This window comes from Ursus arctos, unplaced genomic scaffold, assembly GCF_023065955.2.
Source record: "Ursus arctos isolate Adak ecotype North America unplaced genomic scaffold, UrsArc2.0 scaffold_8, whole genome shotgun sequence".
In the NCBI taxonomy this organism is placed as follows: domain Eukaryota; kingdom Metazoa; phylum Chordata; class Mammalia; order Carnivora; family Ursidae; genus Ursus; species Ursus arctos.
Genome location: NW_026623100.1, coordinates 52,166,806 through 52,194,064, shown reverse-complemented (window position 1 = coordinate 52,194,064; position 27,259 = coordinate 52,166,806). Strand labels below are relative to the sequence as shown.

The window sequence follows — 27,259 nt, the reverse complement described above, 5'->3', positions numbered from 1 at the left end:
ATGTGTGCATATATATTTTACATATATGTGTGTATGTTTTTAAAGATTTAAAGGGATATATTTTCTTTGAAAAAAGCTTTTTTATTATACTTAAAAGTGTTGTCCCCTCATCTCAAATGAAGAGAACATAACTACAAAAGATTGATGCAGACAAGTGGAACTATTGTACATTAGGTAATAGAGAAAACTGAGAGGAGGTAAATATTCAGGGCAGAAAAAAAGGTTGATAGTCTTTATAACTTACACATGTGAAATTTAGAAAAGAACGTAGTGATGTTTTAATAATAATATGGATAAAGATAATGCTCAGAAATTAACATTAGTTCACAGAAGCAGAAATAAAAGGAGGAAACTTTGAGTATGTTTCAGTGTATTTTACTGGTATATTTGGCTGTTAAGACAATGTAATTTTTAAGTTTTTTTATTTTTAAAGAATTTTTATTTTGAACGTGGGGCTCGAACCTACGACCCTAGGATCAAGAGTCACATGCATGCTCCACTGACTGAGCCAGCCAGGTGCCCCAACAGTGTGATATTTAAAAAGTGGTATTTTTGCCCTCTAATTTGTTGTTAGCAATTTCTAAATGCTAAGGATGGTAGGAGATGAAAATTTGCAAAGGTCTTTAGGATTTTTGTCCTGTCCACTTGATTTTTAAGCACTTGGTCCCGTATCAGTCTTTGGGAAAGGAACTGACGTCTCTGGCAGTGTATTTGAGGAAAACTTTTTTTTATTCAGAGGGAGTTTAGTAAAAATAAAACTGCTTACGTTATATTCTTTTTTCAATTTGAAAAACACTTTTTTTTTTTAAAACTTTTTACTGCTTTATCTGTTATAAGACCATCCTTGAGAAAATCTGGTTTTTAAAATACTGAGATTGGCATATTTGAAGATGGTAACGCAAAGGACAACTTCCTAATCACGATTTTTTACTTCTTGAAAAACTATATTTACATTTTAAACAATCTCCCATATCATGCAGCACATATAAATTTAAGGAGTCCTTTTTTTTTTTTTTTTTTTTTTTTTTTTTTAAGAGAGCGAGAGAGAGCACATATGAGTGAGTGCAAGCAGGGGAGGGGCAGAGGAAGAGAGAGAGAGAATCTTAAACAGACTCCACGTTCAGCACAGAGCCTGACGCGGAGCTCAGTCTCGCAACCCTGAGATCATGATCTGAGCTGAAATCAAGACTCAGTCGCTTAGCTGACGGAGCCACCCAGGAGCCCCAAATTTAAGGAGCCTTAAGTCTATGTGGCCCTAAGTAATAATTTATCTCATTTTACTGTCAAGTATGCCAAAATCCTATTTTTATAGAACACTGTGCTAACATATTTTACAGAATAAAAGTGACCAGAAGTGTGTCCTCTTTTAAAACCGATGCTGTAGGGCGCCTGGGTGGCACAGCGGTTAAGCGTCTGCCTTCGGCTCAGGGCGTGATCCCGGCGTTATGGGATCGAGCCCCACATCAGGCTCCTCCGCTGTGAGCCTGCTTCTTCCTCTCCCACTCCCCCTGCTTGTGTTCCTTCTCTCGCTGGCTGTCTCTATCTCTGTCGAATAAATAAATAAATAAATCTTTAAAAAAAAAAAAAAAAAAAAACGATGCTGTGCCAGTGGCAGTAGCTTTAGTCACCTACCAACATTCTTTGGTGCTCCTGTCTTCAGAAACACATCATTCTGATAACATATTGATCACCCCAATCAACCTATTAAGCAGGTTAGGTTGATTTATATTCTGCAGATTTTTCTTTTCCCTGGGTAGCATTTTTTATATGCATTTGTTATGTCTTATTGGCAGTTTTATTGTTGAAGCTTCTCTTCTGACAGTGACCCATGGTTAAAACAGTGCAGAGTTTCTGAGTGGATGGTATCACCTCGTCTGCTTCTCTCCTTTCCCTTTATCACAGTCTGTAAGATCCGGAAAAGAGAAAGCTTTACAATCTGGCAGATTCTCTCTTATTTGCGCTTGCTCACCAGGGTCTTGGTAAAGTGCTAATGGTAGAAACAGCCCCCTCCAAGATGTAATGCAGAGAGTCCCGCCGTAGATGACCCTCAAAGTCATAGCAGGAAGCAGGGACAAGACTTTATAAGACAGCCAATGGTTTTGCAGAATTCAGCAAAGGCCTGGTGGCCTGGTCATTTTATCCTTTAGGCTTAATAACTAGGGCCTTTTTCATTTTAAAGGACCTTGGAAAGTTGGTGTGCTGGTAGTGGTAGGTATAGATATGTTTATATACCTATTTATATATAAATATGAGTGCTTCAGGATTTAAAAGAGAACTGCAGAATTAGAATTAATAGATATTTAAATAATACAATGTGACATTTAATCAGTAAACTGCATATAAGCTCAACTCTTCTAAACTTTATTTAATGTTAGATGTGTATGCATTTTAACGTTTTGATAAAATGTGGATGGACACATTTAGTTAAAAGGGTGCCTGGTCCTCCCTGTTTGTTCCGAGTGAGCTTTAGAGATTGAAGTGATTGCTCGATTTCAGGTGTCTTACTTTGACTTACAGCTTAGCTCTGCTAGCTTTTCAGAATCTTGTATTAGAGCTGTTAAATGGTTTTCTTTTAGACTAAAATGAACAACAAAACAACAAAGGTATAGTCTACCTTTATTTTAAGGTATTTAGTTTTCTTGATTTAATTTTACAATGTTTTACATGATGACATCGTTTTCTTCTTCAAGATCTATGAATTTATTCACAAAAATGAAATCTTACATACTCTCTGAAGTTTTATGGTTTCATTATCATGACATTGGCCTTATTGCTTTATAAAAAGTAGAAGGAATTAAGTTTACCTAAATATGTTCTGTCATTTTTTTTTTCAGGACACCTTTTTCTACTCATTGGTCTATGACCCTTCAGTGAAAACACTGTTAGCTGACAAAGGTGAAATCAGAGTGGGGCCTAGATATCAAGCAGACATTCCAGAGATGCTCTTAGAAGGTATGTTTTCCTTTGGGTTTCAAGTCCTATGAAAACAAGTGTGTCTTGAAACTCAAATATTCTTTTCCTCATCTGGGAAAGGAAACTTTTAGGCTGAAGTATAAAAGTTAAAAGTTCTTCCACTTGTAGAAATACAACAAATAGCAACAAAATAATTTCAGCAGTTATTTATTTATTTTACATTTTTATGAGTTTTCTGGCTGGGTTTTCCTTTAATTTAATTAAATTTAATTTAATTTTTTTAAATAGGCTCCATGCCCAGCGTGGAGACCAACATGGGCCTTGAATTCTCGACTCTTAAGATCAAGAGTCTGACACTTAACCAATCTGGTGCCACTGTGTTTTCCTTTTAAATGCAACTTTAAGAATGTTCGTATTGTTGAACTTGTGTCTTAATGTGACACATACATGCCTTGAGGTCCTGAATGCCCTTAAGTCATCTATCTGAGGTGTCTGGAATCTGGTGAACAGTTACATTTTGGTGGAGATTTGGGCTAATCTGGGTAGTTTATGTACTGGACAGATTCAGAGCTTTACATATTAAAAACATCTTAGCAGGACCTACCTTTCCTTTCTCTTGTTATGACTGTACACTAAAACCTTTATTTTCTGATTTTAAAAAGTAAAACATTCTTAATAAAAAAGTAAAACATAGCAATGTTTCATGTAGGAGTGAACACCATCCCCTTTCCTTCGTTGCCGACCCCATTTCATGCCTGTGGTTGTTTTCACTGTGTTCACACTGGCCTGCCCCCCCACCCACGACTGTTTCTCTGCCACTGCTCTTTTCAGTTAACAGTGTATCTTTCTTTAGCACCTTTGCACAGGAGTAGTGTGACTTTTATTCTTCTCAGTGACCCTGCAGGTCTTACATTTGCTCAGATGTACTGTCATTCCCTCTTCTAGTCCCCTGTTGATAGATTGTTAGGTGTTTACGTTTTGCGATGCTACAAATTGATGCTGCTAGAAAACTTACACATGTATTTGTGCTGCATAAATATTTTTTCAGGCATAACTTCTTGGAAGTGAAATGGTATATACATTTTACATATTGAAAATGCTCCTTTGTTCTTCAAAAAGTTGTGTTACTGTACATGTGAAAGAACCAGGTGCTTTCACCAACGCTGATTGTGAGGGATTTTTTTCACCTTCCATTTTCTCCCCACATTTTGATATTTCATTGTCTTACGGGTTTTTTATATGTGTTGGCAAGAGTTCTTTGACTATTAAAGGTAAGTAAACACAGAAGTATTTACCCTTTGTCTATAAATATTGCAAACACCCCTCCACACATACACTTAATTATTTCATTAAAAAAATTTTTAATAGTGATTTTAAATTTAAATGTTTTTTTTTTTTTTTGTCATACAGAAATTTAGAATTTATTAGTCTTTTCCTTTAAGGCCTTTTATGATTTGCATTATTCACAGAAAGGCCTCCACTTTTGTTTTTGCCTCTGATTATTAAAACATATGAGTTCTTCCAGGAGCACCTCGCTGGCTCAGTCAAAGGAGCGTGTGACTCTTGATCTAAGTCAGGGTTGTGAGTTTGAGCCCCACGTTGGGAGCAGAGATTATTAAATAAACACACACACACACACACACACACACATATATATATATATATATGTTCTTTCATTGGTTCTTCTCTCTTTACCTTGCCAACTTCTTAGAAAATATATGCAGAAAAGTTAAATCAACAGATAATCAAGATAGAGTTTGTGAACTGTAGTATACATTGGTGTCAGTGGTGGCTGTCAGTGATGCCAGGCTACAGACATCTTTGTTTTCACGAACTTAAATACCAGGAAAGGTCAGTCATTAAGATTCAGCTTGAAGAAGAGCACGCTGTGTCTGTGCTCACCTGTGTTTGGAAATGATTTTGAACAGACTGGGTATAGTGAACCAGTTTATTATAGGTTGAGAAATTACATTTATTGGCATTCTTATCTATACAAATCAACTTATCTTCCAGAAGTAATTTTTATATTTTTAGTCCTTAATATTTGAAGTTAGACTTAATCACTGTACCTAAGTGTTCACTAAATATTATTTTATTTTTTAAGAACTTGATTTTTAAATTTTACAAACAATGCTGTCGTGCGAATAATGGGTAATTTTGTACTCTGGATATAACTGGCAAATAAAGTAGAATTGGTGAGTCATATGGCTCGTGTTTGAAATTTTATACAAAATGCTGAATTGTCTTCCAGGTAGTCGTTTACAGGTGGGTTTTTCCCTTGCTTTGAGTAAGGTATAATTTATATGTAGTACATCCCACCCTTTTTAGTGTACAGTTCTGTGAGTTTTGAACAGAGGTATATGTTCCTAGTGAGATAGTTCAGCAAGTCCATCTGTGCACAGGCCAAAAGCCAGGAAGGTCCCTTGTGCCCATGTGTGCATGGACACCCAGCCCAAGTCCTGCATCCCCTACGCAGCCTTTGTCACTCCTCCCTGAACCCTCATTCCTCCTGTCTTTGAACTGTGTACATAGGTCACTCATACTATCTTTTATACTACTTTTTTTTTTTTTAAAGATTTTATTTATTTATTTGACAGAGATAGAGACAGCCAGCGAGAGAGGGAACACAAGCAGGGGGAGTGGGAGAGGAAGAAGCAGGCTCATAGCAGAGGAGCCTGATGTGGGACTCGATCCCAGAATGCCGGGATCACGCCCTGAGCCGAAGGCAGACGCTTAACCGCTGTGCCACCCAGGCGCCCCTATACTACTTTTTATTATTTGACTTCAGAAATTTAAAAATCAACACCTGAGATGTTGATCGTGTGGTTCTCCCTTAAGCACTGAGCATAAGCCTTGGTGTATGGAAAGCCTGGAAGTTTTTGCGTATTGCTCATGGATAAATGCTGAACCAAGTAATGAAGTTGGATGTTTCAAGTAACAGTAGGCAGAAGAATCAGATCACAAGATCCTGTTTATCTGAAAGACTATTTAAAATATGGTATTTACCCCTGAAAGGCATAAAAGCTGGTTAAAGTTACGTAATTTGGAAAGCATATCTACCTAGATTAGAATTTTAAAAAATGATTTTAGGAAACAAAATGATACATAAAATGCAATAATTTATTCTACAGTTCTTCTCAAAATGGACTTGAAGTTCTTCTGGGTAAGAGGAATGATTCTTAACAGCTTGTGGCATTTGGGGAGTTATCTGACAAAGGCATACTTTATATTTAGAAAATGTGATTAAATGTTCATTAATGTAATAGATCTTTCATAGTTCTTTAACAAGTATTAATTACCTTTAACATAGTGTTTCTGCTGGCAGTCTTCTGGGTGGGTGGTTTATAAACTTTATTTAGGTAATAGAATACTTTCTCCTAATGAAACACTACACAGCATGACCTTAAATAAAATAAGAAAAACCAGGTTGTTGTGGGTGAGGTAGGAGAGAAGGTCCCATTGGATCTCTCAAGATATCCCCGTGAACCTTAGGATTGACAGAAGGACACACTGAAGTCCGCTGTTTGGTACTCCACTCCTAGAGTCCTGTCTCTTCATCACACAGAATTGCCAGAGAAGCCGTACAAGTTAGAAGTGCGTAGGACGAAGTCCCTTTGCAACATAGCGTAACAATGGGGCTCCACTGTATTCTCTTTGCTTCTTCCCATTTTTAAGATTTTTTTTAAAAAGATTTTTATTTATTTCTTTGACAGAGAGAGAGGCAGCGAGAGAGGGAACACGAGTGCGGGGAGTGGGAGAGGGAAAGCAAGCTTCCCACTGAGCAGGGAGCCCGATGTGGGGCTCGATCCCAGAACGCTGGGATCATGACCTGAGCTGCAGGCAGATGCTTAACGACTGAGCCACCCAGGTGCCCCCCCATTTTTTAGATTTTAAAATTACTTTATTGCAAATAATAGGAATTGTGGTAGAAAGTGCAAGTATACTGAAATGGTAGAAAGTGCAAGTATACTGAAAACAAACAGGCGTAGTCCCTCAGATCATCCCTCCTTGCCCACTGTCAAACATTGTTACTAATTTAATATGTTCTCCCTGTTTGTTACATAACTATTCTATTGAGATCCATGAAATTATATTCAGTGTTTTGTTGTGTGATAGATCCAAGTTTATCTGTCTCTTATTACATGTTTCATAGTAGGGTAAGTGTCCCCTCTTTGTTCCTTAAAATTTCTTGTGTGTGTGGCAGGGTGGGGAGGTGTCTCATCTCAGAGATTTTTTCCTGACTGTTGAATTTTTTTTTTTTTTAAGATTTTATTTATTTATTTGACAGAGAGCAGGAAAACACAAGCAGGGGGAGCAGCAGAGGGAGATGGAGAAGCAGGTTCCTCTCTGAGCAGGGAGCCCAACACGGGGCTTGATCCCAGGGCCCTGAGATCATGACCTGAGCCAAAGGCAGTCACCTAACCAACTGAGCCACCCAGGTGCCCCTGACTGTTGACTTTTTTTTATCAGTTAGTCAACATTCTTCCTTCCCAGATTTCATTAGAATTCTGATTGAAATTGTATTAATATTTTCTATTACTTTGGGAGGTAACGGGTCATTTCATAATATTGAGTCTGTTTCTGTGGGTCTGCGTGGGTCTGTTTTGAGGTTTTTATTGTGTCTCACTGGTTTGGTAATGTTCTAGTAACTCACTGTTTTAATTATAGCAGCTTTGTAGTGTGTGGTAATATCTGGTGAGGCTAATTCTCCTTTTATTTTTCCAAATAAACTTCATTATCAGCTTGAATCTTCCTTACTATGTTTATTGGAGTTTCAGTTAATTTTTAAGTTAATTTAGGGAGAACAGACTTTTGATGGTTTTGAAAAATCTTAATTAGAAATGAGGGATGTCTTTGTTCAAGGCTACTTTTGGGTCTTGTGGTTTTGTTTTGTTTTTCTTAATATAGATTTAGTCATATAGATTTTATACATTTCTTGTTAAGTTTATTTTTAAGTTTATAATTTGTTAGCTGTAAGTATTCATCTTTAACAAAGAAAAACACCATATTTTTCATCATAAATGAAGAAGTCCCTTTGGATTCTTATTTCAGCCTAAAGCATTTGGCATATCCAACATGTTCCATTTCACTTGTAATCAGGCAACTAACTAGATGCAAGATTTAAAGAACCCCCTTCCTTTTTTGTAATTAATGTATTTTCAGGGGAGAAGCGTGTAGGGTGGCAAATAGGTCACCAGCAGTTAAACCACTCTTGAGAAACATGGACATTACGTCATTGAAACTCCGATCGTAGCTAGTACCTGTTTGCAGGGAAATTAAATAGTAGAAAATGTCGTACTCAAGAACAGATACTTAGGACTTGCTGCAGTCTGGGTTTACTAACCCTTTTGATGCTCTTGAGTGGGTACATTTTGACCAGTGGCCAGATTCTGATTTGCACTGGCATGGGCCATAGAACTTGAGTTAATACCTTGAGTAGGCAGCAGCATCGCACCATGCCAGAGTGTATTACAGGCTTGCTTTGTTTGTAGATGTGTCTCGATGGAGTCTAAGACATTGTGGCATTTGTCTTGCTAGCGAATACATCTTTTTGTAGCTTCAGAATTTTTAAATTCACTTATGGCTCCCCACCAGCTAACAAACTCTTGAGCTCTGGAAAGATCGGTATGTAGTTTGCAAAGGAAGGTGAAAGTTTCTTTGAGATTTTAAATCTTGTATTGAGTTTGAATAACCACCTAAAGAACTTGCCATTGAAAAAGATGTGCTGGTGGGAGTTTTGAATTATTTCTTCACTGTATTATTTCATTGTAATACTGAAATTTTAAGAAAAATCTATTTACATATTAAATTAAAATTTGTAACTGCTAAAAAGTATTATAACATTAAATTAATAAACTAAAATGACTGGATTTATGGATTTGGGTAAAACCTGGCAGTAATCTGTTTAGCTGAGTAACCTGTGGAAAGCTAACCCCGCGAAGTCCCCATTATCTCCTCTTTAACGATGGTGTATGTGATGATCCGATAAAGTAATTCCTGTAAAGCATTTCTCGTAGCACCTGACTGTCCTCGTTCACTGTTGCAGCTGCCTCTCCCCTGGCCCCCACTGCCTGCTGCTACTAATTACATAACTGTTGTGGATACTTGGGGATTTGGGGAGTTATCTGTCTTTGAGAATTAAAGAATTAGTATAGCCTCTTCAGCTACAGTATGTGCTCTTGAAACTTGGATTAGTTCATGTGCAGTTGATAAATAGGGAAATAATCATTATAGTGTGGAAGTTGGGTCAGTGTATAGGAGACTTCTCCCAGCAATCAGGGAAGCAAGTATTCTTACAGGTAAAGAGAGTTGAAGAGAAAAAAGATGGAAATTCTACAAGAAGTGCTTTCCTTTAGTGCAGGTAGTGGCTGGTTTAGTGGCCTCAAAATCGGTGGCACTTTCCACTATGGTAAAACTATATGGGGAAGCTTAAGAGTTAAGATGAAGGGAGGTTTGAAGACATTTCACCCAGTGTTAAAAAGAAACCCTACACCCTGTTTTTTTTTTAATTTTGTAGAAACCGTATACAGTGACCTACATCTCAGTGGAAGAAGTGTGAGACCGGGGTTTAAGGAGATATAGGGTCGACCAGCCTTTGGTTTTGTTGCAAGTGGTGGTGGAAACTTGACTGTGCTAGTATTTGTATTAATGATTATTCCTTTTTTTTTTAATACTCTGGTTACCAAGTTTAATAGGTTTTCAAAGTTGTCCCCCCCCCCCCATAAACCCTATTTTATTTATTTTTTTTAAGAACTCAGAGATTAGGAAGATTTTCATGGGCTGGTGTGGGACTAGATTGGAGTTGTGCAGATTATCATAAATGGAGGTTGGAAGTGAGATTATTACATTGACTAGAATGAACATGACCAGATCATGAAATTAATCTTGGTCCTTTCTGGCTCACACCACAATTACTAAGACCATTCCAAAGATTACTGCTAGCTTAACTGAAAATTTAGTTTTATAGATTCTAAATAGGTTTATAAAAGAGGTTCTTAAAAGGTTTTCCCCTGTGAAAAAGTGATCACACTGTGATACAAATGTAATTAATTATATGGTGAATCCAAAATGGGGAATTCTCATTAGCTGAGTATGGACTGTTTGATATGGAACACTTCTATATTTATTCTTTTGTTGTTGTTGTTGCTGCTATTTTTGTTCTCATCCCATGGTATTGTCTGCATTTTAGGTATTAGTATGAATGCATCCAAGAATGTTTTATTATTGTTTGCAGCAGATTTATTTGAATTCTTATAGTGAATTATATTTCTGCTGTACGCTGCACAATGTGTGGGTGGGACTGAAATGTATCAACTAACTCGAATTTGAAAGTAAAGATCGGTTTTACCATGACATTCTGGAGTATATAGTGTAACGGGCTTAATACTGAATGCATCATCATTTAATCATCTTGATTTCATTTTATCATTATCTTTTTTACCATTTTACCATGACTATTTATCTTAAGTTTTATTATTCAGAGATTACAGGGAAGTCTAAGTGTGTCGTTCTAACCTTCTCCAGTTTCCTGCAGCTTGCACATTTTTGGGGTTTTAACAGGTAATGTTGAATGTCTTGGCTTAGATGGCTGAGAATTGTAATCAAAAACAATGAAAAGTGAAATCCTTTCAGACACTTTAGATCTCTTTGGCCTAGTACTTGCTCTGTTTTGTTGGGGGTGGAGATTGGCTCTGTGGTTACCTGCCTTTGAACAAGGGGCAAGCTGGGCAAGCCCCACCCTGACAGTGGGGGCTGACTTGGGAGACTGCAGGTGGAAAGGCTGGGTCTGCCGCCCTCCCCCACCCCTTTCTCCTGCTGAGCCTCTGATACCTGCTGGCTCCTCTACCAGGACTGAGCTGAGTAGAGCCTCATAGCCAGTGTTTGTCAGTCACCAGGGATGTTTAGCTAGAGTGTATCAGTCAGTGCAGAGCAGTCTGCCTCATGTTATCGATGCAGTGATCAAAAGTAAAACACAGCACACCCAGCCCCCAGCCTAATAAGAAATCCATAGCTGTAAATCAAACTCCCAACTGCCTCCCAAGTCTCTTTTCCTTTACTATCCTTTCTCTGGACATTGCGTCCCTCCTGACAGTTATATCTCCTTGTGAGAGATTTCTAAAACAAAGCATCCTGTTTTATTGTCAGTCTTTTGCTCAGCCCTCACCTCCGCTAGCGTTCCTGCTTCCTGTTCATGCCCGCCCTACCAGTGCACTTCTCAAGACTTGAAATCTGCCCGCTACATAGATCTCTTGGCGCTCTCGTCGCTGTCAGTACCATATTTTGTCTTCATCAGGTAGCTCTGTAAAACCAATCACATACCATTGCTCACTGCGAGATGCGAAGTTTGGTTGTGGTCTTGTCGCCCTCCTACTGAAAAGGCTAGTGCCTCTCATTACCTCCAAATAAAATCTGTGTAGAATCTTCAGTTATATGTTCATAACCCTCTTCTCTTAGTTATCTTCTCCCATTCCTCTTAATGTGCTCTGGACAAAAAGAGCTGCTTTTCTCTCTCTCACATTTGAAAGCCACATGATCTTGCTCACGTTCTCATTTCTTTAAGTCCTGCTCCTTGCCAGTGCACTCAGACCCTTTGGTTCTTTTTCTTTTTTTTTTAATACTTATTTATTTATTTGAGCGAGGGAAAGTGCGAGCAGAGGGAGAGAATATCCAAGCAGACTTGCACTGAGTGTGGAGCCCAGTGCGGGCTTGGTCTCACAATCCTGAGATCTTGGCCTGAGCCGAACCAAGAGTCATTTGCTTAACCAACTGAGCCACCCAGGCACCCCTCAGACCCTTCAGTTCTTAGCAGAAATGCCACCCCCTTTATGACACCATTCACGAACTAGTCTGAAGTGATTTCTCTAATCCTCAGAATCTTACAGCCATTTCCTTCCTTCCTTCCTTCCTTCCTTCCTTCCTTCCTCCCTCCCTCCCTCCCTCCCTCCCTCCCTCCCTCTTTCTTTCTTTCTTTCTTTCTTTCTTTCTCTCTCTCTCTCTCTCTCTCTCTCTCTTCTTTCTTTCTTTCTTTCTTTCTTTCTTTCTTTCTTTCTCTTAGGGGGAAGGAGAGGAGGGGCAGAGGGGGAGAGAGGGTCTCAAGCAGACTCCCCACTGAGTACGGTGCCTGACACAGGGCTCCGTCTCACAATCCTGGGATCAAGACCTGAGCCAAAACCAAGAGTCGGACACTTAACTGACTGAGCCACCCAGGCACCCCACTTACAGCCATTTCTGTGTGTCTCTTATGACATCTGTTTCTTTTCGTTTATATCATGGTTACTTACGCGTTAGTTTTAATGTAGTGAAAGTGTCTCATGGCAGGAGTGCTTTCTTTTTGTCTTCATATCCCTCAGTATGAGGCTTGGTGCCGCACACGTGCAGCACGTACTCAGAAAATAAAGGTTATGACTAAATGAAGATCTCATGGTTAGTTTGGTTGTATTATTATCAGTTCACTTTACAAAGTGTTGTCCATTTACCGTCTGAAAGAATGTACCAGAACCACAAACATTGACCTTACATTGTGAATGCTATGGTGATCACAACCCCGTGTTTGACAGTTGCCTTGTTAAGTAACAAGACTCCATTTCCTTTGTTCTTGGACAGGAGAATCAGATGAGAGGGAACAGTCCAAATTGGAAGTTAAAGTTTGGGATCCAAATAGCCCACTTACAGATCGACAGATTGACCAGTTTTTAGTTGTAGCACGGTAAGTTTGGCACTATTGAGTCAAACAGTATCTTTTCTTTTTAGAAAAGAATTTATAGGTGTATGTATATTCCTTTCCTTGTATTCTACCTTTTCCGTTGGTTGTGTTCTTTTTCTAGTTATGTAAGAAGACCTAATTATGTATCACACCACTTCCTAAATATGTAACCTTTAGTTTTTGTTTGAGAATAGATTTATTAATTTACTAATAAAAATAATAATGCTTCCTGTAAAAATTTGAGCACTAAGGAACAGTATAAATGAAATTCAACACCTGAAATCCCTTATCTTTAATTAGAGCAGTTTCCTCCTTTAGTCTGGACAGGGATTATTCAGGTGTCAGTAATAATGTGCACCTCAAATTCCTCTTACGGTGCTTGCATATGAGTGGGGCCTATTGCCAAGCATATATATGGTTTTCCTTTGAGAGCTTTAAGTCTGGCTGCCTGAGTGGCTCCCCCCACCACCTACCCCCGCCCCCTTTAAGAAAATGAATGGGACAAAAATTTATTTTTATTTTTCAATTATAAAAGTAAATGATGCTCATGGGGGAATTACTGCAAAGCAGAAGGTAAATGCGATTATCATAGCATTGTAAATAGTGGAAAAATCGATAAGTGAATGAGGCATATTCAGTGGTGGAATATTACTTTACAACAATGAAAATGAATGAATTAGAGGGATATATAGCAAAGAGATAAATCTCAAAAATAATGTTGAGTGAGGATACACACCGTATGATCACTTATAAAGAGTTTTATAATGTACAAACAATGTCTTATTTCATGAATGGGCATATAGATGCATATGCTTATGTATGTATGTATGAGTTCTGGGAATGTGTATAAGAGGTTCTAAAATTTCTAGTATTTATTTCCTTAAAAAATGGACAAAAAATGGCAAAATATTAGACAGATATAGACATGAATAGAAGGGTCTTCATTATGTTCTCTAATTTTTATCATAACACAAAGGAAAAAAGGGCCTCAGCCCGCCTTTAACACTGTTCATAGTGCCTGTCTCCATGGAAGTCACACAACACGTTGGCGGCTAGGCGCTCAGGCTCCAGCGGCCACACACCTAGCCACTGGTCATCAGATGGACACCTGGAGTACATAGTTGGGGAAGCCAGTCCAGTGGATAGATGAGATTGAAGATTTGGGAGTGGAGATGAATCAGTGGTGGAGACTCTAGACAGGTTACCCAGATCTGGGATTATTTAGTAGACATTGCGATTTCAAGTTTGATTTTCATTGTTTTTTCATTTTCCTCATTGCCAAGGACCATAACATTTCCTTTTTTTCTTGAAGCCAGCATGAGAGACACTAAAGAGATGCACCTGTGCCTTTTTCAATTTTTGTTTAAAAAAAGATCTTCTAAATACAAATTAAGACCATAATCAGATACCATTGCACATCCCACCAGAAGGGTTCAATTTAAAAGAGTGCATTGGAATAGGGGTGGAGCGGCAAGCACTCTCGCGTCATGCTGCTGGGAGTGTGAGTTGGTATGGCCGCTTGGCTGTCAGAGACACAGCCTTTACATTCACTCCTGAATGTATACTCAGCAGACGAGCATACCTACACCTGTGCACCGGAAGATACATATACAGATGGCGTCAATGACACTACCCAGTGTAGCCCCAAACTGGACACAGACGTCCATCAACAGTAGAGCAGGGGTGGGGATGGGGCATCATACAAAGAAATGCTCCATGGCAAGGAACATGAAGGAACACAGGAATGGCCAGTAGCATGCGTGAGTCCCTAAACATATTTTGAACAGAAGAAGCTGGATGTGAAAAGAGTACATAGTATGCGCTTTTATTAAGTTCTCCAATGAGCAAAACTAACCCATGGTGTTAGAGTCCATTATGGTGGTTCTCTTTCGGGAAGAGGAAGGGAGTACAGATCAGGAAGGAGCACGAGGAGTCTTTTGGGGTTCTGTTGCGTTCTGTTTCTTGCCCTGGGTGTTAGTGACATGAATGGGTTCACTTTGCAATTACTGCATAGCTGTACAATGTGTGCTTTTGTGCACCTGTGTTATATGTTAATTAGAACATTTAGAAAATTTCTTCCTCAGCCAACATGCTTAAAATACAAGAGAAGGGGAATAGAATGAAACACAGACAACAAGCAGCAAGTTTTGTGTTCATTTCATGCTTTATCTGTGGGAAGGCCTTCTGAATCATTAAGTGAAAAAAATATTGTAATTGTTTTTTGTTTTGTTTGTTTTAATGGAAATCTGTTATATCTTGAGCCCTCATAGGAAGAGGTTGCTACAATTGATGATAACTCATTTCAAGGAAAAAAATGTCATTGGGATTCACAATTTGGGTATAAAAAAGTAGAGCTTGTTTTGCAGTAATTGTCAAACTCTGCAGCTTATTTACTTCCCATTTTTTTTTTTTTTTAGCACAGTTCAATACCAAATTGTTTACTCCATGGATTTCATAATAGGTCTTTCCCTCCTTCTTTATGGCACACAGATCACTTTTTCTCCATTTCCTTATAATGACCCATATATAGTAAATTGGCTTGTCAATGCCTAAATCTTACAGAAAATAACTTTTTATCTGATACTTGATTCCCAAACATCCACGAACTTGTTTGACTTTTTGTTTCTTCTCTCTTTCCTTTATTTTTTCTCCGTAGCACATGTCCACCTGACAGCTACGTTTGTTATTTACCTATGTAAATTTACCGGTCTTCCTGTGTAAAGAAAAGTATTGCCCAAGATGAGCCCCAGCCATAAAGACCAGGGAAAATAGTCCTCTGCAGCCTGTTTAGAGGATTACCTCTTGGAGGCTGATACACTCAGGAATGACAAGTTTCTGAGATTGCTAGATGCAGGCAGAGGTTGGTTCCATCCATGTGCCATCCCCTATCTCTGAAGTGGCCGAGGCAAATTGCCTGGTGCGGTCCACTCCAGGAGATCGTCCCTGAATGACCGCACCATGGGCAAGAAGGCAACGAGTCCGCCTGCCGCGGAAAGGAACTGTAGCAGAGACGAATGTGTAGAGCTCTTCTTGGCCAGCGCTGTTCTTTGCACAGGAAGAAACTGGGACATCTCACCCTAGGCCCAACATGCGTTGGAGACAAGGCTGAGACTCACACTCAGACCTCAGCTTGCGGCCCCTAGATCCTCACCTCCGACTTTTACAATTTGCATGCACTACCCAATGCATGGTTTTGTTTTGTTTTTTTAAACATAGAAAAAATAACAGTCTTAACGTTTCCTCTTTGTTTTGGTGGCTTATTCAGTGCTGTGGGGACATTCGCTCGAGCCCTTGATTGCAGCAGTTCTGTGAGGCAGCCGAGTCTGCATATGAGCGCAGCTGCAGCGTCGCGAGACATCACCCTGGTAAGATGCTTTTTGAAATTTAGGGGTTATTATTTCCTCTGCTACTTCAGTTTTAAAGCCAGTACCGCATGTTGTAGATGGGAGCGATTTCTGGTGAAAGAACTTTCTGGCTCTTCGCCCTGCTGACTGCTAGATTGATTTGGCTCACCTGATTGGTTAACTGGGGATAGGGTGTCCCATTCCGAAGTCCCCTCTTGTGTTTGTGAGCTGAGACAAATAAGAATGACTGTTGATGGAGTAGCTATGAAATGGGAGAAGAATATTCCGGGGAAGACAATTTAACATTCTGACCCATCTTCACTTGTATGCTTTTTTTCTTGTAGTCTGTCTATGGACTTAAATCGTTGTACATCGTATATAATGCTTTACAGGGCTTTTTTCGTGGACGTGACGACCTCTTAAAACTGTTGCTATAGGAGTTATTTGGTTGTCATGTCATTATTCAGTATCAATAAAGTTTTCGTGTCTGTTCATTAGAAAGAGGTTCTGGTTCTGTACTTCATTTCATTACATGATGGTTGCTTCTTCTAAGACTATTTCCTTTTTTTGCTTTCATGATCAAGAGAAATTTACCATATTTGGGTTATAGCACTAATGCCTGCTGTGGCCAGGCATTGAGCTTGGCGCTTGCCTTCTTTCTCTGCACCCTCCAGCAAAGTGGACCTGCAGGTTTTTGCCAGTTCGAGTTACTCTGTATTTGACTACCACAGCCCTTTGAGACAAGCATAGTAGGATGCCTATTTTACAGATGAAAAAACCAAGGCTTGGCGAGCTTAAATTATTTGACCAATAGCCATTACATGTAATAAAGGTTTCCTTTTTTTTTTTTTCCTCACAATACCATGGCTCTTTACAACCAGTTTATTAATGTAGATCTTCTTGCTTCTGCAGTTCCCTGAGACCGTTTATTAATGCTGGTTACATCATCACTCAGGACACTACATTATGCATCCTGCCTCTTCTGAATACTAGTTTCTGGTGACTTTCTTTGAAGTCATCACTGTGCTCTGTTGATGATGACCACAAATGCAGGTCTTGCCCAGAATATGCAGAAAAAATGTGAGCAATAATTTTTCTGGTCCTGTTAAATTGATCATTCAGAGATTTATAGTATAAACTTAAATACATCTTCCAATCCTGTCTTCCTTTCAGTTCTTCAGACCATAATCGCTACCAAATAAAATGCCCAGAAGTCCTAAAAACGTCTCCCTTCAAAATACATCCAAAACCTGACCACTCCTCTTTGTCTCAAGTTCTTCAGTGCTAATCCAAACCTTCACACTTAGAGTACTGATGTTCAGTACCCCGTCACAGGTTTTCCCAGGTCTACTCCTACAAGTTTCAGGTCTGTTCTCTGATGGAATGGAATACAGTGATAGGTTTTACTACTTTCTGGTTATATTCCAATTTGAAATGCCATAATAATATAAAAACAACAGTAATATAAAAACTCATACTGGAATGCACATCAAATTTGTTTCTTACACTATAGATGATGGTGAAAGCATGAATACTCTGAATATTCTGTAGCCATATGCAGCCCCTTTATGCTTTCTCAGAGACTGGACTGTTGTTTATAGGAGCGCGTTTTGTTTTCTCCATTGGTACATTAATATTTTATATAAAAGTTTAGGGGTTTCAAAATAGGTTTGTATTTTGTTTCTTAGAAATTGTAGAGTACTTTACTGAAGGAGCGAGGGTACAAGTGTCACATTTGTAAAAACCTTCAAAATCCTGTCACTAGATATTTCTGTGAACCAGATCTGTATGGAATCTAATCACCACTTGTATTTTTTTTCCTGTTCAAGGAGATTTTTCCCCCAATTCTAAAATCAGTGTATGCTTTCTTGAAAAATTGTCAAATTTAATACAGAGGCAGCCAAAAAGAAAAGTCTTGTTCTCATTACCCAGAGTAGAATTTTCTTACCATTTTGTAATATTTCCTTTCGGCCACTCTTTGTGCATTATAAACAGTAATAGCAGCAAATTACGGAATAGTACAGAGGATAATGTAATAAAACTCCACATAATGCCAGCTAAAACAAATGCTAGTATTTTAGTTCTTTGGATTAAAGAAAATTTCAACCATTATACTGTTGAGTCCCTAGTTCTGTTCTGCACCCTCCCTCCATACCTCTGATGCCCATCACCCCTGCTTCCTGTCAAGAGGCAGCCACTGTAACAGATCTGCTATGTATCTAGTCTGTGTTTTTCTAGTTTCACTGTGTATTTGTGTGTCTGAAAACAACATAAAGATTGTTTTGCATGTGTTTCAATTTACTCTGTGACATTTTGCTATTTGCTTGTTCTTGACATCTAGCTATGTTAATAAACACATACCCAGTTCACTCATTGTAGCTACAGGGTAGTATTTGTAGTTCTCCTTCATGGACTACGACACCACATTATTTATGTATTCTCTTAACGATGAACATCTGGCGTGCTTTAAAAACACTTTTCATTTGCTACTACCCATAATGCTGCTTTGAAAATTCCAGCACATATCCTTTGTGAGCATGTATGCGAGCTTTCTGCCATAACGTGAATTGGAATAGTTATTCATAGTGATTCATAGGGCTGCACTCACTTTGAATTTGACCAAATGCAGCCAAGTTATTCTGCACACTAAAATAGAAATTTATAATCCCACAAGCAGTCAGTGAATGTTTTTCTTTCCTCATCCATTTTCTTATATTGTCTTCAACTTTGTGTATTTTCAGGCTAAAATTTTTTACTAACCTGATGCTTATCTCATTTTAATGTGTTTCTTACTTAGTAAGGTTAAGCAGGTTTTCATATGCTTATTGGCTCTTGAGGGTTTTTCTTCTTTGTCTTTTAGATTCATATCCTTTGTCCATTCTTCACTTGCATTATTTTACTTTTTTCTAATAGTTTTAAAATGTTATTCATATTCAAGACTATAAATACATCTGGAGTTTATTTTTAAGACTGGAATGAGGTGTAGGAGTCTCATTGTGCTTTTTTCCCCTATGGAAAATAAACATTCCAACACCTTTTATTGAATTGGTTGTTTCCTCATGATTTTGTAATGCTTCTCCTCTCTCATTTCAGGGTTTTAGATATGGTCAGGTCTGCTTCTGGATTTGTTACCTCTTCTCTTCTGTTTTGTGGATCTGTCCGTCCCTGCGCAAGTACCACATTATAAAAAAGCTGATAAGTCCCACGTGAACTCTTTTGTTAACACATAGTGGAAGTCATTTAAATGGGAGTTTTGTACTTTGCCTCCTCCCACCATGTTTTCCCTAACAATATAAAATGAACACTCTTTCATATCATCATCGTAAGAATTGGAAGGTTTTTTTTTTTAAATGTTGCACGACCGTGCTTGTATGGACAAACTCGTTACTTATATAGCCAGTCTCTTGTGGTTTAACACTGTTCTTCTGCGAGAATGCTTTTCAGATCCTCAGTGCAGATGCTCTCCTGGTCGTAGTGCAGGAGGTTCCCTCTCCCCTGTCTGAGGAGTGAGGCGGGCAGGCCTGCTCTTGAGAAAGTACAGAGCTCCGTGACAGGGGGGCTGGTTTGCCTGGAGGTAGGTGTGAACAGGTGAAGAGCTGGTGCGTGGGCTCTGGGATCCTGCGCCAGCGACTCTCTGCTTCCCACTGGTGGTGCCTGGTGGCACAGCGGGCAAATTTTTTTTCGGAGAGGGCAGTTTTTTGGATTCAGTATTGGTTTCTGTCCGTGAAGGCTGTTTGTAAAAGAAGCGTTTTAAAGAGAGCACAACCGATGTACCTTAATTAGTCTAAACACCATTCTGTGTGTATCTTTCCCAGTCCTGGCCTGCATACTCCTAGGCGGGGGCTTTTCACACGCTCCAGTGTTCTCATTTCTTCTGTTTTGTCTCCTTTGGTATTTAGCAGTTGGGAAGCCACTTCTGTATTACATCTAGTATCTTAAATTGTTTACTACTCTGTTACTTTTTAAAGCAGAAGTGTACTCAGAGGCCCAGGGAATTGTGTTTTGTCATGTTTGTACAGCTGGTTTCAGAGATAGGGTTTGACCTGTGCTTGACTCTGAGGAATTCTCTCTCCCGAATTACCTCTTCTCTCTCGCTGTCGTTAAAATGGCGTGGGTTTAAAAATCTGTATTACTGTCTGTCTTGGATTACACAGCACCAAAGATCTGCTCTTTTGTCTGCAGCATTAAAATGCTTTGGTGTCCTGCTCTAACTACTCCAGGTTCAGCTTTACTTGGAGTTTTTCTATATGTTGTTCTTGGGTTGAGATTATTTTCAGTGCCATAAAATTGACATCTTTCAGAAGTCACAAAAGCAGGAAGAAAAAGGTGCTCTTTGTTATTTCAGATGTTGTGACCTGCACCTTTAATCCTGTTTGCCCAGTGGTATCATGCCTTCTACTTTGATGTTAACATATAAGATCCTGGGGCATTACTATAGAAGTGAGAGGGAGTGGCTGCATATTGATTAATTATATGTTGATAACATGAGCTTTACAGATTGTTTTCCCAAAAGAGCATATGAAAAACTGGTAAGTTGTTTTGTGCCATTAAATGAAAATTAGATTCATCATTCAGTCGAATTTGGAGAGTCAGATTCTTACTTTTTCTGTCATTGTTTTCAGGTCTGTATAGATATAGAGTTAGTACCTGTGTCCATCAGGTGACCAGACTGAGTATCTGTACACCTCTCACTGCAGAGAGGGCAGAGTTCTAGAACTACAGGACCTCAGGGGGCCTGTTCTACGTGATTTTCTTTATGGTTTTTCCTGTAAGGACTGCAGTTAGCTTTCAGCATTCCTAATCCGAAGCATCTGTTTATCCTAGATTCTGTATGCTACTTGTCGAGTCACCAGTAATGTTTTGGGAGGAGGTAATTAAGCTGCCTGCAGATCGCTAGGTCTGACACCCTTGTTTTGAGTTCTGTTAAAATCATAGCTAGACTGAATTTCAAACACTGCTTTAAGATACATGGTAAGATTTATAATTGTTAAAAAATTAACGTTGTCGTGGAGGCTTTATAGATTTCACCCTCGTTTCATTAAAATGTAAAGTGTAGGGGCGCCTGGGTGGCGCAGTCGTTAAGCGTCTGCCTTCGGCTCAGGGCGTGATCCCAGCGTTCCGGGATCGAGCCCCACATCAGGCTCCTCCACTAGGAGCCTGCTTCTTCCTCTCCCACTCCCCCTGCTTGTGTTCCCTCTCTCGCTGGCTGTCTCTGTCAAATAAATAAATAAAATCTTAAAAAAAAAATGTAAAGTGTACTTTGTGCAATATGCAAAGAAAGAAATGAAATCAGTTTACAACCTGCATTGACCTCTCTTCTCCCCTTTGTGGAAACAGAATTCCTTAAAACAAAGTAAACCGAGAGGTGGTCAGTAAGTGGTAGTTGGTGGAAGGCCTAGACCACCAGAGGTGGTCAGTAAGTGGTAGTTGGTGGTCTGCACCCTGTGGGTGGAGGGGCAGAATGCCACGTGCATTGGTAGGGAGCCTCGGTCTCGGAGAACAGGTAATCATATAGGTACTAGATTTCTCATTTCCTTGGACCCTGAGGACTAAAGCAAGCTGGAGGACAGGATCTGAGAAAAAGAGTTTTTTGAGTGTTCAGAGCCTAGAAATCTTCAAGGTTAGATCATATTAAAGATAATAGTGAAGTAACTTATATAAAGATTCATATTTAATTAGTGACAGAATCAGGACTAGAGACAGGTTCTGTGATGCGGAGTCTGGTTCTGAGAAAGGTCAGTCTGTGTTGATTTTGTAAGAAGGACACTGCATCCTGGAACATCTCTAGTTCTCCTATCTGATCTTTTTAAAATGCGGTTCTGATTTTGCTGTCTCCTATCTTACATCCTTTTAGTGGCTTTTAATTGCTTTCAGGGTGAAAACCCAGATCCTTGAAACAGTCAAAAAGAAAAACAAAATAACAAAAAAACCAAAAAAAAAAAAAAAAAAAAAAAAAAAACCCAAAACCAAAAACAAAAACAAAACAAACCCAAACCAACAAACAAACAAAAAAACCTGTGGGGTTTTGCCTGGCCCCTCTCTCCAGTCCCTTGCCCTGACACTTTGTGTCCTCTGGGACCCAGCCAGGCTGTAGCCGTCCTTTGGTTCCATGGTCTGTCTCCCGCCACAGGATCTCTGCCACTTCACTGCCCTTTGCCTGGATGCTCTCACAGCCCCACCTTCACTCTTCATCTTTCTTCCTGTCTTGCCTAATGCATCCGTCTAAGGCAGGTTCCTTCGTGATGTGCTCATGTGGAGAACCAGCCACATTCCTCCATGTTAGTTGTTTGTAATTAAACACTTATTTTTGCGATTATCTCATTAACGTGTGTCTCGCTGTCTTCTTCCCATTCCTTACATATCAGCTTGTGGCAGTCATTAGTATAGTGACTGCATCCTCATTATCTTCAGTGTTGAGTTCCCAGCACCAAGTGTAGTTCTTGGTTGATATCCTAGGTGTTCGGTAAATATCTGAGAATGAATAAATTAGTTTCTATCTCTGCAACATAAGACAATAGGCTTTATTAAAGTAGGTCATTGGAGTATGTTATTTCTGTTAAATGTTACTTAGCATTTTAATAAATCTTTACTGACTGCATCTCTTTGCTGAGAGTGATTATAAATTTGAATTCTAGCCTCATTGTGTCACCAGAGCTGAACATACACAGTCTAAAGACCAGGAATTATGGAAAGTTTTAGGCAATGGATATACTTGTTTAAAACCCGTGGTCAAGTAGGCACAATGTAAAATTTGCCATTTGAACCAGGTTTAAGTGTACTGTTCTCTGGCACGAAGCATTCACATTGTCGTGCAGTCATCACCGGCGTCCATCTCCAGAATGTTTTCATCTTCCCCACCTGAAACTCTGTACTCATTAACTAACAGCTCCCTATTCCCCCGCCCTTGGCAGCCACCATTCTGCTTTCTGTTGCTGTGATTTTGACTATTCTAGGTACTTTGTTTAATGGAACCATATGGTATTTGCCCTTCTGTAACTTGCTTATTTCACTTAGCATAGTGTCTTCAGCTTCTTCTGTATTGTATTATCTGTCACCATTTCCTTCCTTTTTAAGGCTGCATAATATTTTATCATGCTCATTCTTCCATCAGTAGAAACTTGGGTTGCTTCTACCTTTTGGCTATTGTGAATAATACTGCTGTGAACGTGGGGGTACAAACGGATACACTTTTATGATTCTACGGGCTTTTCCCCCTGGATGTATAGCTTATGATCCATTTAGTCTTATGCAAGTTACTTAACCTACCTGGCCTGAGTTTCCTCATCTGCATTGGGAATAATAGTGGTATAAAACCTACCTGTCCTGCTTCAGGGGGTTATCTACTGACAAGAGGGTAAACAGACACACCTCTATAAATTGCAGATGTATGTGTCCAAGCAGTGGCTCTCCAGAGCATGCCTTGGGGCAGTTTCTCCTGGGCTCCTGAATTCTCTGAGGGGCATAGAACTCTATGAAATTGGCTACCCCAGTTGGGTGGAAGATAAGTGATTTATTTATTGCTATGGCACAAGTCTTACTGAGCTTCCATCAACATTCCAGAAGAAATTACTTTGAATAGTTGATGCACCTTCGTTTAAGGTAATATTCACAAATACTGGGGTCTTCTGACTCTTGAGGCTGAGTTCTCACTGGGAGAGGGAGTGTATGATGCCTCAGTGTCCTGAATAAGATCTCTGGCACCCTCCTTCCAGCCTCTGGAAAAGTCTATATCTGAGTTACCGTATGGCATTAATTTGAGAATTAAATGAGGTAATACTTGGAAATCATTTAGAACAGTGTCTGCACAGTGAGGGCTCAGTAATACTAGTTGTTTGTTGAGATGATAACAATGATACATTTCCCCCCAATTTTGTTGAGTCTCATTTACTTTCTTTTGATTATAGCATTATCGTCTAAAAGGGCTTTTGTCATGCCATATTTACTGTCATTGTAGTAGATTATCAAGTTTGAATATGGTCATTAGATTATGATCGATCATACATTTTCATATAATTATTTTGTTTTGTTTTGTTTTGTTCTGAGAGTGAGTGTGTGCGTGCACCAGGGCGGGGGGTGAAAGGGGCAGAAGGAGAGGGAGAAGCAGACTCCCCACTGAACATAGAGCCAGATGTGGGGCTTGGTCTCAGGACCCCGGGATCATAACCTGAGCCGAAGTCAGGCACTTGACCCACTGAGCCACCTAGATGCCCCATTTTAATATAATTGTTACAAGGAAATTATATGATTTAATGTTCTTCCCCTTTAAACAAGCTATAATTTTTACAATAAAAGTTTTCCCAGCAAGAAGAACATGGAAAAAATGATTGACTTTCCTGAAAAGAGAAAGTCGACACAACCAATAGTAATTTTATTCTTCAGATATTAAGTCTATAAAAAATGCTAGCCATTAATCATGTACTTTGTTCTCTTTGTTTGTGAGTCCTGTTGAAATCACATATTCGCTTAGGGCCTTGAGAGTGCTGGGAATTTGAGGGTGGTTTGCAGATCACAGTTATTACAACATATCAAGGAACTGTACTCAGCAGAATATATAAATCTTCATTTTTTTAAAGAGTTATTTATTTATTTTGGGGGGGCGCAGGGGGAGGGGCAGAGGTAGAGGGGGAGAGAGTCCTAAGCAGACTCTGCACTAAGCTCGGAGCCCAATGTGGGCTTCGATCTCACGACCCTGAGATCACAACCTGAGCTGAAACCAAGAGACAGTCGCTTAGCTGACTGAGCCACCCAGGTGCCCCTAGAATATATAAATCTTTAGATTAACATTTTACGTATTACTTTACATCAGAAATGTAGTCTTCAAAATGAATAGAAAATTGATTGAGAATTCCTATAATTTTTTTTAAACTCAGTTTCCTTAAACTTTAGAGTACTATCCATGTTTCCAAGGCTGTAAATTAGAATTAAAACTAATAAGACTACCACTGCAGTAAGAAATATGAAATATGAAATTATTCTTCCTTCTATATATATCATTAAGGCAGGAAAGAACGTTATATAGTACTGTTATCTAATCTAGAGGCTTTAATGAGATTTTCTAGTTGTTCCAGTTATGTTCTTTATAACAAAAGAAAAAAATTCTTCTGGTCCAAAATCGACTTGAGAATCATTTATTGCCTTTAGTTGTCATACTGCTTTAATTTCCTCCAGTCCTGAACAGTTCCTCATTCTTTGTCTTTCGTGACCATGGCATTTTGAAAGTACAAGCCATTTATTTTGCAGAATGTCCCTTAGTTTGGGTTGTGGTTATAATTTGATATAATTAGAATAAGTTTTTATGCTACTTAAGTCCATTTTGATCATTTAAATCAGGAGATTTTTTATTTTACCCTAAATTTTTAAATTTATCAATGTAATTTTTCATCGTATTCTTTATTAGAATAATTTGCTAAGTCCCCAGTTATAACTAGCTTTTCATCCTGTTGTTGTTTATATGTGTCATTTCCCATTTTTTTCTTGATAGTTTTGCCAGATTTTTCTTTTTTATTGTCTAAAAGAATGAGATTTTAGTTCAGTTGATTTTTTTTTTATTGTATGTTTTCTATTTAGTTTTTTTTTTCCTGTTTATTATTTTCTTCCTTCTACTTTTCTTTGGGTTTACTCTGATATTCCTATTCCAGCTTTTTAAGACTGACTTTAGCCCATGAACTTTGTCTACTTTTCCATCATCAATATTTAAAAGACTGTAAATGTACCTCTGTATCTACTATGCTTTTATATGTAGTCTTTTTTATTATCATTTGGTTCTAAGTATTTCTTAATTTACTTTATAATTTTGCATTTAATTGTGAGTTAATTTCCAAGGAAATGAGGTTCATAAATTTATCTTAATTGCCCTGGGGGTTGTGCTCAGAGAACATGTATGATACCAGTTCTTTTAATATATTGTGATTTCCTTCAGGGCCTGGAACATGATCCTCCATAGGTTTTTGCTCCCCAGGTCTTACCCAATTTTACCTCGGCCTAGTAAAAAGGAAACTTTCTGTTTTTGTCCGTTCTGCTGTGTGGCAGTCTAGAAAATTCCTTCAAGATCAAAGCTCAAGTCGGTGTGGGAGCTTTCCTGTCCTACTTCTTCCTGAATTAGTTTAGCGTCCCCTTGCCTTCACTGGTTGTTCTTCAGTGTCCTCACACAGTTGTTAGGTATTTGTCTGGTTTGTGTCTAAAATCAGAGCCTGGGAGGGGAGGGGGAGAATTCCTAGTTCTGCTCACACAAATGACATTTAGGGCCCTGGGGTTACTGTGGCCCTGCCACCCCATAGCTGTCTTGGGATAATAATCAGAAGGTACAACTGCACACAAGGACGTGGCTCAGGGTATCTTGTAGATTGATTTGAGTAAATGACAACTTAAGTCTTAACAAATTTGATGATGAATGAGGTATTTTGATTTGAGTACTGGGCACTGAAGCAGAAATTGAGAATGGATGGCATACTTCTCTTTTATATATAAAATGTTTTGCCTTGATCATGGTTTACAGTTTATACTCATAAGAGTTTATATTCACCTTCTGCTTAGAAAAAAACCATATGCTCATTAATTTTTAAATAGATTTGGTGTTCTGAATGCTATAATTTGTGCTGGAGGTATACATGTCAAGTTTTTATAAAATGCTAACTGAGCAAATCAATAGTTAGGATTGAATATATATGTGTATCAGTTAGCTGTTGCCAAAATAATGCTACATGTTACAGGCTGGGTTTCTGAGAAACAGACTCTAAGATGGAGATTTTTATGTAGGAAGTTTATTAGGTGTCAACACCTGTGGAAGAGAAGGGAAGGAAGCAGGATTGAACAGAGGAAGAAGGTGGGCTATGGTACAGTATGAATGAAGGCCTCAGCCAACTCCATGGATACTTCGAAAGGTTGTCCCAAATCAGGGTGACAGGCAGGACCTTTATATTCTTGCATCATTGGGTGAAGACTGCCCCAAAAAGAGGGCATGACCTTGGGTGATGAATCTTTCTTAAATTGAGATCATACCAGAGATGACAGCTGAGGGCTATCTGCTCACAGCACATCTAGCATGGAGTAAATAAGTTCTTTATTCTCAAAAGGGAAAACACAGTATTTATTACACTGCCCAGTCTGTCAGTGGCTTATAACAGCAAGCATTAACTCTTACGTACTCGTGTGCAGATTGCCTAGGATTTGGTTGAACTAGACTGGGCTACTTCAGGTGCCAGGATGAGTCCAGATCTGCTCCATGTAGATCTCATCCTTGGGTGAAAAAAGCCAGTAGCTCAAGAGGGCAAGTCCAGACATGGAAACCCATGTCAAGGCT

General features: G+C 38.9%; 1 protein-coding gene across 7 annotated transcripts in view; it reads left to right on the top strand.

The window, feature by feature from the left end:
• Positions 1 to 27,259, top strand: part of MTA3 (metastasis associated 1 family member 3) — a 154,100-nt gene that overhangs the window by 75,382 nt on the left and 51,459 nt on the right. For all 7 annotated transcript variants that reach the window (XR_003311738.4, XM_026479758.4, XM_026479753.4 and 4 more), the window contains exons 6-8: positions 2,835 to 2,952; positions 12,517 to 12,619; positions 15,882 to 15,981. Coding sequence is in view for 6 of the 7 variants with exons in the window: in XM_026479758.4 (XP_026335543.1) it covers positions 2,835 to 2,952; positions 12,517 to 12,619; positions 15,882 to 15,981 (321 nt within the window). In the remaining variant the exon portion in view is untranslated. The remainder of the gene's footprint in view (positions 1 to 2,834; positions 2,953 to 12,516; positions 12,620 to 15,881; positions 15,982 to 27,259) is intronic.